At 41.0% G+C, this 15,278-nt stretch overlaps 2 protein-coding genes across 2 annotated transcripts in view; one reads left to right on the plus strand and one right to left on the minus strand.

Moving 5' to 3' along the window:
- Positions 1 to 2,465, minus strand: part of LOC146964126 (uncharacterized) — a 67,200-nt gene extending 64,735 nt beyond the window's left edge. The window contains exons 1-2 of the mRNA XM_085767211.1: positions 2,414 to 2,465; positions 855 to 1,022 (exon numbers count right to left, since the gene is read on the minus strand). Of these exons, the coding sequence (XP_085623337.1) occupies positions 855 to 1,020 (166 nt within the window). The 5' untranslated portion in view covers positions 1,021 to 1,022; positions 2,414 to 2,465. The remainder of the gene's footprint in view (positions 1 to 854; positions 1,023 to 2,413) is intronic.
- An 84-nt stretch (positions 2,466 to 2,549) lies between these two features.
- vrk1 (VRK serine/threonine kinase 1) lies at positions 2,550 to 13,179 on the plus strand. Its single transcript, XM_085767418.1, has 13 exons — positions 2,550 to 2,663; positions 3,099 to 3,258; positions 3,959 to 4,014; positions 5,327 to 5,396; positions 6,002 to 6,089; positions 6,503 to 6,611; positions 7,165 to 7,257; positions 8,188 to 8,320; positions 8,950 to 9,070; positions 9,535 to 9,593; positions 10,082 to 10,251; positions 12,381 to 12,468; positions 12,856 to 13,179. Exons 2-13 carry the CDS (start codon positions 3,099 to 3,101, stop codon positions 12,984 to 12,986), a joined length of 1,278 nt encoding a protein of 425 aa, XP_085623544.1. The 5' UTR covers positions 2,550 to 2,663; the 3' UTR covers positions 12,987 to 13,179.
- The last annotated feature ends 2,099 nt before the right edge of the window (positions 13,180 to 15,278 follow it).

A 15,278-nucleotide genomic window follows, 5' to 3' on the forward strand; every position in this document is an offset into this window, starting at 1 on the left:
CTTAAAACAAAACATGATTTTTAATAGTTTAGGCCACTAACTTAAAGGGTATGGAGCATTAGGGTCTCTTTGAGGAAGAAATACCAGAATGAATAAAAAAAAATCATATTTCAAGAGAAAAACTCATAATATATTAAGAATAATGTGGTCACTCGTCCTTTTATTAATTTATCAACTGTTATAAATATTCTCTCTATATAGCCTATACGTACATATAGCCTATATATATATATATTTTTTTTTTGCTTCAAAGCTTCAAAATGTTAGGTCTTGCTTCTTTAAATATTATTAGTTACTTGCTGCAATGTCAGATCTGTTTTTCTTCCTTAAAATGGCCCTAATACTCGTATGTGAAACGCTGCATGTCATACAACATTAGCAGTGCTAGTGCCAGCCTTTTTTTACCCTACAGGTTAAGACCACATGCCTGAAACATTACAACTGTCAGTTTAGTTTGTCACAGCTTACATACAACCTTATTTTCATTTCTATTTAAATCTCATTTAAATCCTGCCAAATCACACTGGCTTTACAAGATGTCTGCCCAACTTCCCACCTTGTTTGTTAACAACCTATAGCATTAGCGTGGGATCTTAGAAACAACAGTTAACCAGTATGGTACATTAATAAAATATTAATTTAACTGACTGGTATTTCTGTTATTGACTACAGGGGGTTTAATCATGTAATCACAGCATCCCTGATGGAAAATGTATAGCCCACTGTAATTATTTGGTGGCTTTGTTAAATCAATGAGCAATAGTATTGAATCTCAAAGAGGACACCAGAATAACATGTTAATATTACACTAAGTATTATTCAATCGGACCACACAGGGTTAATCAGCAGCTTACCCTTTCTGTCACTGTTCCTGTGCTCAGCAAAGCCGGACACTATTTGTTCATCAGGGGGGAAAGACACATGTTTCCCTCCTTTATTCCTCTTCCTCTGGTTCTCATCCTCGTGTTCTGCGGTGTCGTCGCTCTGCTCATCGTTCTCTTGGTCGCTGCAGTGGGTCATCCCTGTGTTCAGGAGGAGTTTTCAGAATTTGAACTTCAAAACAGGAAGCGCTCGACATGTCAACAGCCAGCGTAGGTCCACTGCGGAGCCATGACGATAGTTCCTGATCCTGATGGAGAGGGGTAACAGCGATGTGCGCACAACAGCTTACATGTAATAGTATAAACAGTTGCATGCAAAGTGCTGCTCTTTCCACTCTGTGCCACTTGAAACGGCGAGACACTAAAGAAACAATATCTTATTCATGAGTTGTGCGCCGGGTCGCAGGTGAAACCCAATATATTTGTATCCAATGGCACATTCAAAACAGGTAAGGGCTAATACCTATTCACATTCACCATTTACAGCAACACTCAGGTGTTTACAGGCAATTGTGTGCAATGGGAAATTCCACTTTTTTTTTTTAAACATTGATCAAGAAACTCTCAAATATGAGGCTATAACTCTTGTCCAAACAACCAGCTCTTCTCACCCGTGACTATAATAAAGAGTTGCACTGTTAACTTCTGGAGTGGGTCAAATGTGTAGCCTAATTGCTTTTGGCTCCATTTTTTTATGTAACTTTACACTAATGTACCAATGTTGGAGACTTCCATCTTTGTACAATTTGAAGCATTAGTTCTGTGAAAATCTCTTCAATAACCAATCAAAATTGGTATTTAACTAAATCAAAATCTAATAGAACCGGGACCTTGTGAATCTGCATTGAATCAATAAAATCAGTAAATCAGAGTGATACCCAGCCCTAGTGGCCATTAACATATTGACATGTTATGACATTTAAAAAAATTCAAATCAAGGTTGAGCCGTGTGCAAGCATCGGAAATATAAACATCATTTAGCTAAATGTGAAAGCTTGTGAGTGTGTATGTGGGTGTGTGTAGGTGTGTGAGTTGGTATGTATCTATGTGTCTGTATGTCACTGTAAAATTTGAATTTGAGTTTGATTGTTAGGAAAATCCCAACTACGTTTCAAGCTGATTAGAGTAGAAGAATGAATTATCTTATTTAAAAAAATGTAGGTAATCTATCAGTAAGGGGGGCATGACGCAGTAAAAACTAAAGCAAAAGGTAAAAACATGTTTTTTGTTCTTTAATAGCCTATGTTTCAATATATATTTCATATAACTTACTAATTTATTAATTTAGTTATTTCTGTTAATATTTTGCAGATGAATTGTTTTTATGGCATCTCTGTGACTCCATATAATAAAACAAAAACGTTGCTAGTTCATTAGCCGTTAGTTAGTGAAGATGCCCATTAGCCAACTTTCAAGATGCTACTGTGACTCTTGAGCTTGTTTATACAAACATGAAAACTACCACTTACCGTACTTTTATGTATCTGGGACATGAAAGTAGAGTTACAATGGGTACAATGAATTTGTCTTACCTGTTCAGTGAACTCAGCATCTCCTCATTTGGGATTAGGGCTTCAAATCATGGATGAACCGTTTCAACATTCAAGCCATGGATGTATTAAGCACGTACGCCTACGTGGATGTCTGTCGTCATTACGCATCGCAGTCGACCAATAGAATTGCAAAGTGTCGTGACACTACTTCCTGGCCGGTGGTTTTGCGGGAAGTTTGGTCCTCTTCATAGTTTAGCTCACGCAGTCAACGATAAACAACGAAGTGAAGGTATGTATTCATATTATATATCAGCGAAGCGTGTGACTGTCGCTCACACCGACAGCGTCGAAGGGATTCACTGCACGAGCGTGTGTTATTAAACGTCGTCACGCGGGAGCTAACGTGACACATCGATGCTAACGAGATAGCATAGTTAGCAATGTAGCTAACCATCATTTGTAAAAACGTAATGTCACTCGCCTTTACAAGCTGCTCTGTCCTTTTTCTGTGGATGTTACTGTTGCGTTACACTGTAACTTACATACTAATAGTTAATACGCAGCAAATCCACCTAAAACGAAACCAAAACCACCGTCTTATTATGGGTAATACGGGTCACAAGCGACGTATCGTTGATCTGTTCACAATAAACAGCTGTGTTATCTTACTAAGAGAGCGGTACATGGAGCAGCACTGACAGCCAGATGTGACTGTGTTTTTTAGATGCCCCCTAAAGCCAAAGCGGCGGGGAAGGGCAGAGCTCCGGCCAAGAGGAAGCTGGCAGAGGAGTTCCCACCTGGAGAAGTCCTGACAGACACTGGGAAGAAAGCGTGGAAACTGGGGGCTCCAGTCGGCCAGGGGGGATTTGGCCTCATATATCTGGGTAAGAACTGATGTGATACGTATGAGACAGACAGACAGACCTCACGGTAAACATGCAGAATTAAAGGACATCTAATGACATCATTCATCAGGCGTTGTCTTCCTCATGTAAAATGCAATGCCCGAACTTAAACTGGTGATGACAACATTGATGATACTGAGCCATATAATTAATTAACCCTCTGGGGTCTATTTGTTCATTACAACGACAGTAACATGTGTTATTAACAGGGATATAGCCTATATATAATGTTGCTGAACACCACCTACTTTCAAACAAGCTGTATTGTAGTTTTGTTGTTGTTTTCTTGAATATTTCTGCTGTGATGTTTCTGTCAAAGTGAACCTCTATTTTTCCAACTGTGAACACCCCTGTGTATATTTACAGTAATTATCCTATATGTAACTGACATCAGTGTCATTTTTCTCAAGTGAGGCTCCTTGCAGCTTTGCTAAAATGAGAACATGCTCCATCAAACTTACTGCTGAGCATGTGCTTCACAAAGTTTCACATGTAGCCTACTGTATGTGCCGTAGTGGGTTCAAATGTGTAAGTTACAAAACTAATGAAGACTCCTAACCAGAGGGTTAATGTACTAAAATCCATTTTTGTATTGTCCAGTAGATAACCTGCAGAGTCTAATTTCTGATTTATTTAGAAGTGCTATTTATCTCTGACATTGTTTATTATCGTTCTACAGCTGATGAGAATTCTGCAAAATCTGTGGGTGCTGATGCTCGCTACGTCATCAAAGTGGTAAGAGCCCTAACAACCTGAATACATTCCATGAATTATGTTGTCAACATGTTTTCTTTCTCATTTATGAACAGTTTGTACATCACATGTGCACATCCCATAAAAAACATCACACCTCAACATGATACATACATGGTTTCACTTACACATTGTTCTAAGTAGTTCATGTTCTGTTTAAATATGTTTGGAATTTGTTTTATTGCATGTTGAACTGAACATGAATTTCTGTCACTTCATAATATGCGTATAGATACAGTCGATTAGCAACAAAGCCCAACAAGTGACGACTGTAGATCAAGAATGTAGTGTTACTGGGGTGAGCTCAGGATTTGAGGTGTTGGTGTAATTCAGCCAGTCTGCCTGGCACCTCATCTGGAAAGATCAAAACGTATGACAGCACATCCAGCAAACAGCCAGTAAGTTGAAACATAAATCACATTTCACTCCCAGTCTCTTAGTTTAGTGTGTTTTAAGCGAGGAGGCTTTTGATGAACCATTTGGAAAACATTAAAATCACCAAATTTAGCGGAGGAAAAAAAGTTTGTCCTCTGTGTTATTTGTTGTAATTTCCATCTGTTAGCCCTAGTCAGCTTCCCTTGCTCTTTTGACCTGTTTGTCCATTTTTCACATGCGGTTTTCATTGATTGATTCCAGACTTAGGCTACATCCACATTGTTACATTTTCATTTTTAGATAGTGTTTTAAAACAAAACCAATTTGTATTCTGATGTTTTATCTCCATAATACTAGTGTGGATATAGTGTAAGACAATCTACATGTTTGCTGTCAGGTTGTCTTTAGCTGAAGTCGTATGATTTCATGGCATTAGTCAAGGATCAAACAACTGTCTTAGTCTGATTTATGGTCTTTATTGCTGGATTGGGCAATCTTATGAAGTTCACTGTGAGGTGGTTTAAATTTGTCAACCGTTACAAGTTTTGCTTGGCTGTTGCCTGTCCATTAAAGACCTGTGTTCACTTGATCATTGTAAGCATTGCAATGTATCAATAGAAAGGGCACATATGAACGATTTCCTGAACCTAAGTTTAACCCGAACATGGTTTGATGTCAGCCCGCATGTTCGGGTGAGTGATGTAATTCATATTTTTCCAGAGCTGGAAAAAATTTGTATCACTGTATTATAAACCACCGTGTCTTATAAACCTCCAGGGGTAAACCTTCAGACTCGAGCATCTATCGGTCACACTGGAGTTTTTTTACCAACACATCTGCACAAACACAGCCTTGTGGTTTTGGTCCTAACACCCATGAAAGTGATTCAATGTAATGCAATGTGTTGTTTTGTCCACAGGAGCCCAGTGAAAATGGACCACTGTTCTCTGAGCTCAAGTTTTACATGCGAGCTGCTAAGCCAGATCTGAGTAAGCCACATTGTAATTTCCTTATGAGCCGCACACACACACACACACACACTGCTAGAAGTATGCCACCAAACCATAGTTACCCTTCTGATCACAGCACAGCATAGTCTCTCACCACCAGGGCAAACAAATAAAAGAAAGCTAACTTTCTTAATTAAAAAAGACAGTCTTGTAGCAGAGGCATGTGGGGAGGGGCTACAGAGGAAGGCAAGCTTTTGGTGGAAGCGTCGTTGGCCCCCAGGCCACAGCTTTGCATTTTATATAATAACAATCCAAATGTCAATCTCCCCTGACAATTAACTGTTATATTACTAAGGAACCAAAGGCTCATATTTTATTCATGCTGGAATCTCACGTTGTTGGTAAATATTTGTCCCAGCAGCAGATTAGCTCGCAGCCACGGTGCCCGGCTCCCCCCCACGGAATTACACTCTTATTACTTTGAGCACCACAGCCATCACCCACTTACACCAGCAGTTAGTTGTGTGTTCACAGGAAGTTTCTGTATCCAAACTCACTTCACATGGCAATGTTTCATGTCACAGATTTATGTACAGGTATGTAGGACGTTTTAACTGTTCACAATTTCCTTTTTTGTCCTGCAGTCCAAAGCTGGATGAAGTCCAACAAGCTGAATCATCTGGGTGTCCCACGGTACTGGGGCTCGGGTCTGCATGAGAGAGAAGGGAAAAGGTACGGACCTGACCCAGAAAAGCCTCACATTTAATACCCACTCCCAATTTATTCCCAAGTAATAAAATGGAAAGTATAATGAAAAAAAATCCTATAAAAGTTGAGTTGATTCGTCACCAGAAAAAGTAGAAAACTGGTCATGAGGGCTCAAAGGCTCTTGTTAACATTTAACAAGAAATTTCAAGTGAGTTTTAAGGTCTGTATAAAAGTAATAATGTCCTCTATATATTTCACCAGACCTGTTGACTGAAAATGCCTGTAAGAAAAACCATATAGCCTGAGCAGGACAACAGAAAGCTCTGAAGTGCTATATGTCTACTGCTTTTACTACGGTTATACCAATAAGTAATCAACCTTGTTTGAAACTTCAGGGACATAAACGAAAAAATAAAAGTCCTGTTTGTGTGTTTCAGGTACAGGTTCATGGTTATTGACCGGCTCGGCACAGACCTACAGAAGAAGTTTGAAGAGTGTGAAAAGCGGTTCCCCAGAAAGCTGGTTCTGCAGCTCGGCCTCCGACTGGTGGGTTGTTACATGACCGATGTTCATTTTGCTTGAAGCGTGACATACAACAGTTAGTGAATCCCAGACAGGTTTTTGCTAACTATGGTCATTGTAAAATAATAAAACACTAAGGCCAGCAACACTTGTCACATGACCCCCGTCTTGCATGTTGCAGACATCCCTGAAGAGTCAAAGGAAGAGTCTATCTGTCGTCTTTTAACTGGCAGGAAGGGGCAGATCCAGGTTAACCTAGGTGTCTAGGCACATTTCTTTGTTTAGAGCACATCGTAGAGTCAGAGGTGGTCGGTGATACCCAGTTACATTCTGATTGTGATGTGTTATGTGTTCACCCCTTTATTATGCTTTCTTCTTAGACAAAATGTGTCCGGAATAAACACCCAGTTTTGGCTGACCATTTACTGAATACAGGCGGTGTGAATTTCTCTGTGGACTGAGGCTTTGACACACAGTTTCAACATAGAACCTAGACCTGGACTTGATGATCAAAGAACACATGGACATCCACATATACTATACTTTTATTAATCTACAGCTGTTTTTTCTTGTTCAGCTGGATACTCTGGAGTACATCCATGACCATGAGTACGTGCATGCTGACATTAAAGCATCCAACCTCATGTTGAGCCACAGTGATCCCAACCAGGTAAGTGGCAATTGAAACTTTATTTTTATTTTGGTTTCACAACCGTAAAAGTTCATCCCTGTAATATTCATTTTGCGGAAATGAAAGGAAATTAGTGAAGCATGTAAGAATACATTCAGTATTAGAAGTACTGATATTTGTGTATCAATCTGCACACCACTGCTAGGACCATTCAAAACTCCAAATTATGAAAGACAAAGGGTTAGTGATGTCCTACTACACGCATTACAAATATTCCCAGTGAGATAATGTTGGAATGTAATATTACTTTTAGTTTGTTTCTTTTTTTTATTTCAAAACAAGCAGTCAGCCTACTACTGTTATTCTTCCAAAACAAAACAAAAAAGCAAAAAAAAAAAGAAACCTAGGGGAATCATTGATGGTTGTGTTATTTGGTCATAAGACTCTTTTGCTGCTTCATTAGATTCAATTAAGACCTGGAGAGGGTGGGGGGGTTGGTGGGGTGGGGTGAGATGACAGCAGCAAAGAGCTTTTTTTTCCTAGCAATTAAGGTAGGGGCAGGGGCAAAAAGATTAATAATATATCAGTGTTGGTATTATTAAAAAGCTATTTATAAATGACAGTTTAAAAACCTGTCCCTCGGGATTCCCATATGAGGTACATTTGTAGCTGTGCTATTTCTGATGCTTTCCCCTGAAGTCATTAGGATGTAGTTTTTTTTTTTTGTTTGTTTTTTTGTTTTTATTCAATCCAATAAGCAACTGTTGGGTAAAGCACAATGCATAATAAATTATTATAACAAAGCATCTGGAATTCTATATTTAACTCCTAAAGGCTGCTTCTCTGGCTTTTAGGCATTGTGCTAAGCTAAACTAAGCTAGGCTTTCTTGAAGTAAAGTGCACGGACATCTGTTCCCGGGGTCCAAAAATCTGTAAATGTGTTTTCATTATTGTTTTTGTCCACTTCAGGTTTACTTGGTAGACTATGGGCTGGCATATAGATATTGCCCTGAAGGTGTCCCTAAAGAGTACAAGGAAGACCCCAAGAGATGTCACGACGGCACCATCGAGTTCACAAGCATCGACGCTCACAAAGGAGTAGGTAGGTGACTGTAGACTGCACAGACTGGAAAACCAAATGGCCTGATGTATATTTGTAGATGGAAGGCCATATTAGTGTGAACAGTATTACTGTAAAATTATTATTGTTCATTTCCAGGTATTCCTCCTCATGTTTTTCTTATTTATTGTCATTTATTCCTATTTTTTATTTATTTTCTATTCGGCTCCCCATTGGTTCTTACCATGCTACCACTCTGGTGTCCACTCAAGTAAATTTGACGTAATTATACAAAACATAAAAAAAATAAAAAAAATACATTTAAATCAAGAACAAATGTGTACATATTATATATTCTGTCATTGTTTTCTTATTGATAAACCAATGGTGAAAAATAATGTATTACCCTTTTTGCTTGGGGCCTCCAGGAAATCCTTCATGGGCCCCTGACTTAGATTGATAGGCTGTTTCTTTCTTTGGCCAAGAAAGAAACAGCCTATTATCTTAAATATATTTTTACAAGGTAAAACACATGTAGTCATTCATATTCTGGAGCTCACTGCAGGATGAAACATTCCCACTCTATATATCGGCCTTAATGTTAGTTTCAATTCCTAAAAGAAGCTGTCGCGAGTGTTTGCTGCTGCTGCTGATGTGGTTGTTGGTTCCAGCTGCATGCAGGCGGAGCGACCTGGAGATCCTGAGCTATTGCATGGTTCAGTGGCTGTGTGGCAGGCTCCCCTGGGAGGACAAGCTGCAGGACCCCATATACGTCAGAGACTCCAAAATCAGGTGAGACGGGAACACCTGATAGAAGCAGCATCACTGTGGATCTGTGTTGTGATGCAATGTGAAATGAAGATTCAGAGGCAGTGTTGGTCTATGGTCCTTTTATCAGCACTGTGGTAAAGGTATTCCCCATAGCACCAAAATCATCAGTTTACAGCCACGTTATGTCTGATATGATAATATGACATTACCTTTGCAAAGTAATATAAATTGCAGGTTGAAAGTAGCACAGGTAGCAAAGAAAACTCAAGCGCAAATTATAGATCATGAGATGATCATTCATGCCCAGAACTTCAAATTTGGTGCAGACATATACCATAAGGTTTCACAAGGCAATTATGATGGATACTTTCTGTGACTCCAGATAAATGTGGATGTAACCTGAACCTAGTCTGAGTGGTGGTGAATGTAGCTCTACAAAGTGATTTAGTGTTTCTGTTTTCATGTGTGGGGTTTCTGCCTTACAGGTGTCAAGAAAACATCTCTGAGTTTATGACCAAGTGTTTTGCCTCTCAAGACAAGCCAGGTGAGCAAGACACACACATACAGTACATGCACACGTTTGTACATAATATACATGTGTCTGCCACTGTGAATGACATCATTTATCCTCATTCTGATCTGAGTTTTTATCTTTCAACATGAGACCTACTTGGTTTTCATTAGAGTATTAAGTCTGCAGCAAAAAACGTAGCTGTGGCTGTAAATGGAGCCTCACCAGGGTGAGAGTTGCCAGTTCAGTGTTGGGTTTTTGACCTGCAGGCAGAGACAGTGGAGACACCAAGTGTCAAACACTCTTCCTTCTGCTCTGCTGATCACAACCTCACTGTTTGCAAGTCCATCTGCATTTGTGTTTGTGACAAATATGAAAAGAGCCAGGGTTATTTATTTAGTCTGCCATGGACCACAGCACTTCATTCAAAATACGAATAAAGGCACAGGAGAAATACATGAATAGGACTTGAAATACAGTATAGTACCTGGGCATCATAGTGTTCCTCTGTTGAGTTGCAGAAGAGATCCAGAAGTTCATGGAGGAGGTGAAATCTCTAGGGTACCAAGACAAACCACCGTACGAGAAGCTGCGCTCCATCCTGCAGGCCGGGCTCAAGTCCATCCAGGCTAAAGACAACGGCAAACTGGAGTTTGCCGCCACCAACGGCGCTGCGCCACCTCGTGCTCAGGTCAGCACTCACTCTCTGATACAGACAACATCTTCAGCACATCAAGTTATGAATTTTCTTTGTAGAACTGATCTCCTTCTCACAGATTAATTTCATTTAGTAATATTTATGTTGAGCTCTTTGGCCTAGCACCAGCATCTGTCTGAGCTTTGTATGTGACACAAACCCTCAGTGGGATTCAAGGATGAACTGTTTATATTTTAGGTCACAGTGACCTCACACCACATTTTTTATACACAGCTCAAGACTTTTTCAACAAAATTCAACACAAATGGTTCATATTTTTGCTTGCCTCTGGATTAACAGCCTTAAAGGAATAGTTCAACATTTTTGACAAATTGGCCCATTACCATAATCTCTATAGTTTTAGCAGTAGGTTCCTTACCTTTAATTGTCGGTGCAAGCTATTTTTAGAACGGCGGAGCAGAACCGCAAGCTGCTCAGAGCTACGCTACGGAGGCTCATGGGATTTCTGTTTCCCTCATCAAACTCATCAAATACACAATCCAACAACTCCAAAACGCTCTGGTGGAGAAGTTTTGACCTGGACATTCACCACGCTGAGATAATAACGGAATGTTACGAGACGTTGTTGTTTTTGAGGCAAATGCAGAGACTGCTTGCCGAAAAAATTGCCCCCGACGGGAACACGTATCAGAGGTTTTGCATGAAGTGTGAAATTTTGTTGAAAAAGTCTCGAGCTGTGTATTAAAAAATGTTGTGTGAGGTCACTGTGACCTCAGGCCGAAATCAAACCGCATCAACTAAAATATAAACAGTTCATCCTTGAGTCCCACTGAGGGTTTGTGTCACATACTGCGGCTCAGACAGACGCTGGTGCTTTAACCTGAAGCATTCAAAATGCATTTAAAGTACATAATGAATGGCCTCATGTTTCTGACTGACTCTTCCGCCTGCATTGTTAGAGGATGAAATGTCAGGAAATGAAATGGCAGGTCGCTGCAGGATCATAATTTGATCATTAAACAGCACAGGTCTACATTCTGACATTTCTGTTATTTCCAAGACAATTTGTCTCTATTTGTTTCCTACTCTCCATCTCCCTTTCTCTCCATCCCTCCTGCACTCCTGCTCTTCTTCCCCTCCCCTCTCCGTCCCTCTCTTGCTTGTCTCGCTCTTTGTGCATATGGAAGATGCCACCGGGGATGTGGCGTTGCCAGGCGAAGGGTTACAGGGCCCCAGCGCTGGTTATTGTATGTAATTATCCCGCCAATCTGTTCACCTCAGCGGGTGCCGCATGGTGATCATGAGGTAGCAATTGTCAAAATGGAGGCAAAAATGGAACGGGGGGCCAGGGGGGTGAGCGATAGTTCAGACCGAGAGTGGAGCTTCATTATAGAGGCCCGGGAAGGAGGAGGACGGACACAGGACTTGATTACCTTCGTTAAGTGCAGGACTCTGTCAGGAGCCGCCATTTCTCTCCGCGTCTTCGCAAGACTCACACTCCCATAGCCGTAGATGACTGAAATAATGAAGTCATAGTTGATGGAAAGTGTCTGCTGTATTAGCAGTGGTTCTGGGAAGCCTTCAACCGCTTTGACCCCACTGTAAACATTCACTTTCAGAGCAGAGGGAAGGCAAGATGAAGAGTTTTGTTTGGTGCTTCGCGATCAAAACAGTGGAACAAATATTCGCATGTTTTAATGGATTAATGTCTGCGAGGTCTCGGTGGCTGCTGAGATGGCAGAGCAATAATTTCCTCAGCTCAGGCTTCACACAAACAAGGCTGGAGGCTGTGAAAAGTCAGGTCGCCTCATTGCCAAGTCAAGGCCTCATCTCTTCATTGCTCTCAGCATCAGATGCTGCAGGCCCCCCGAGAGCTTTCGCAGACTTCCTGTCCTGTTGTTGCAAACAAAAATAATGGCTTAATTGTAAGACATTTGATTCTTTCAAGTTAAAGTTAAGAGCCATGTCTCCAGCTTCACTGCAGCGATAAAAGAAAATATCAGCTTGTGTCTAAAGGTCTGTCAGAAGGAAGTGGAAAGGCTTTTATACTGACTGAAAAGGATTAAACATGGCGCATACTGTCTGTGCATGTTCACCCACCTTCAGCTGACGGACACAAGCCGTTGACCTTGCTCCTTATTTTCTCCTTCTTCCTCTTCCAGAAAACGGCCAAGAGAAGAAAAGCAGAAGTTGAAGAGAGTGAGACTGATGGAAGTCCAGTGAAGAAAAAGAGAGTCGCCAAGAAAAAAGGTGAGATCACTTTAGAGATCTATCTTTGAGGTCATTCTGTTTGTTTCCAGCTATTTCCTATTGAAGAAACTTTCCTGAACATTGTGTCATGGCTAGTTGTTGGAAATAAAAGGAGCAAGGTTGTATTAAATGTAAGTTGTTGGTACTTTGAGCAGTTAATAAGGACTGTCCTTCATGATCAGTCTTGCGGACGCACATGCAACAATTCACATACACCAACACTTACCACAACAACAGTAATGTCACAGGTTCAATTCGGACAATAAAAACAGTACGAAGGTAAGGTGTGAGTGTTGCATTTAAGTGGTTGGCAATGTTTACCCACTTATATAAAGAGAAAGATAAACAGTACAAATCATAGTAAACCCGATAACTTTCTGCTTTCAGAATCGAATGGAGTGAAGGCAAGTAAACCAAAAAAGGCTAACCCCAAATCCAGACTAGTGGAGATGGGGACTCAGACTTCACCTGGACTTGCCCTGAGATCCAGAGGCAGAACCAAGAAAACCAACACCTAAACATCCACCATGTGCCTGCACTCCGTCTTCCATCTTTCTATTTCCTTTGCCTTTTAAGACTGAACGACTTTTCAAGTTTTATATGGTAATATTTTCTATTTCTATCTGTTACGCACTGATATTGCTTGATGTCTAAATTTATTTGGTGTGCTTTACGTCAGAACCATTGTAATAAAGAAGAAATTAAATTGTCTCTTTTGTTCCTTAATGAAAGTTTGTGGGCCAAAACAAACACTGTTAATTTACAGGAGGTTAAAAAAAAAACTTTATGTGGAGTACCCCCAGATTACAAAGTGCTGTAGTGAGAATATGAAGGAAAAATAGTTAAAGAAGAAATACAAGGTTCAGAGTCTGCTCTCTTCTGATTGGCTCACTGACCTGTTACTAAATCCTGAGGGAGGAAATGGGAAACAATACCAAGATGTTTTTTTTGTTTCTTTTTTTTTCTTAAAACCATTTTCTATGATCAACACTTGAGATAAAACAGGACAAATGTACCTCATAGACTATATACAAATATGAGTGATTAAATGGTTTTGAAGTTTTGAAAACTGTGTTCTCTGGGCAGATCTTTGTGCTCCTGTCCTTCTCTGTCCTGCTGCTCAGACGTCACATTTTTTTGACGGATACTTTTCAAATTGTTGTGAAACTTGTGTCAAATCATCAGAGGGACATTTCACACATGAGGAGCTGCTGACAGGCTGCCCATTTTCCTCCCATCCAACCTCTGTCCCCAAGCTTATGGACCATCCCCAGTGGGACACCCCCCCCACCTTCCTCATTAACTCCCAACAGGCTGTCCCTGTCCCTCCTCCCTCCCCTCCTTCCCCACAGAGGAAGACATCTCCACCAATGTTAGTGTTGTGATGGCCCATGGGGGCCCCCGTGGCGGCCCCAGTGGCGGCTGGTAGCTCACCATCGATTGTTCTAGCCTCTTCAAGAGTAAAGAGCCCCCTGCCTGGCTTTCCCCTACCAGCCCCTACCCTCGCCTTCCAGACACTGACCTTGGGGGCGGCACAGCCACAGTCACACAGTAGGAGGCAGTAGTACATAATGACAGCAAATGAATGTAGGTGTGTGGTGGCAGTGGTGGTGGGGGCAAGGGCGGGGGTGAGGCTGGAGAGATGGAGGGGAGAAAGGATGGCACTTAAACACAACATCTTTTCTGCTTGCAGAGACAGGTACACATTTTTCACCCCGGCTGGCCTTTTTCATTTTGCATGGATGTGTTATCCAGTGGCCGGGCTGGCTGGCAGGCAGTTGTCGCCCATGTGTTTGCCGTGGTCGGCCCCCCCAACTGGCGAGCCGGTGGCGCGTTAAAGCCTCACAGCAGTGGCCTAACCACTGCTCTCATGATATGGATGCCAACCCTCCCCGGGACCACGCGCCAATAACTCAATAACAGTTTCCCCGACCAGTGGGTTTCCTGTGTTTGGGACAATTGTCACTATTTTGGTGGCCTGGGGAGGGAATCCGGAGTGATGAAGGGTGAGGCAGAGCGAGGGCAGGATTCATGCAGGGTCCAGAAGTTCACACATAAAGGAAAAGTCGCCTTGGAATGTTCTCGTCTATTCTCTGCTTTAAGTCATGGTTGTGAATGACAAGCCGAAAAGCATCATCCCTATGGTGCCTGATACCAGGCAGCTCCTAAATGCACAATTTGTAACTGTTAAATATAACAATACAACCCCAACCAGCAGACAGCTGCCCACCCTGAGCCCAGCGCATAAATCCTACTTAAAAACAGTCAGGTGACCAAAAGCGTTCACATGAAGGCTGGCACGGCAAACCAGAGGTCATATAGTGGACGAGAGAAGACGATAAAACTTGGGGGAGGCCGGCAAAGAATACTTTCGACGGCAACAGAGTTAAAATATTGGTAACGCTTTATTTGACACCTATCTCTATAACACATTTCAGCCATACTTATGAGTTATAATGTAGTTATAGCACTGTATAACTATAGTTATAAACACTCATAAATGATCATAATGCTTTATAACAATTATGATAACACACTATAAAGCATTGTATCATGACTATAAGGTCAGGTATTATAAGAGAGTTATACTGTAATGCTCTATAATGTGTTATGCTTATTGTTATAAAGCCATATGGTAATTTATGAGTGTTTATAAGGATAGTTATACATGTTCATAAGCAATTATAACACATAATAACTATATTTATAATGCATTATCGATGTGGGAGCCTGACCTTATAAGTCATACTAAAATGCTTTATAGTGTTTTATGATTATTGTTAAAAAAGCATTTTGATCATTTATGAGTA

Source organism: Trachurus japonicus, chromosome 22, assembly GCF_045865225.1.
Source record: "Trachurus japonicus isolate A0001 chromosome 22, Traja_1.0".
Taxonomy (NCBI): domain Eukaryota; kingdom Metazoa; phylum Chordata; class Actinopteri; order Carangiformes; family Carangidae; genus Trachurus; species Trachurus japonicus.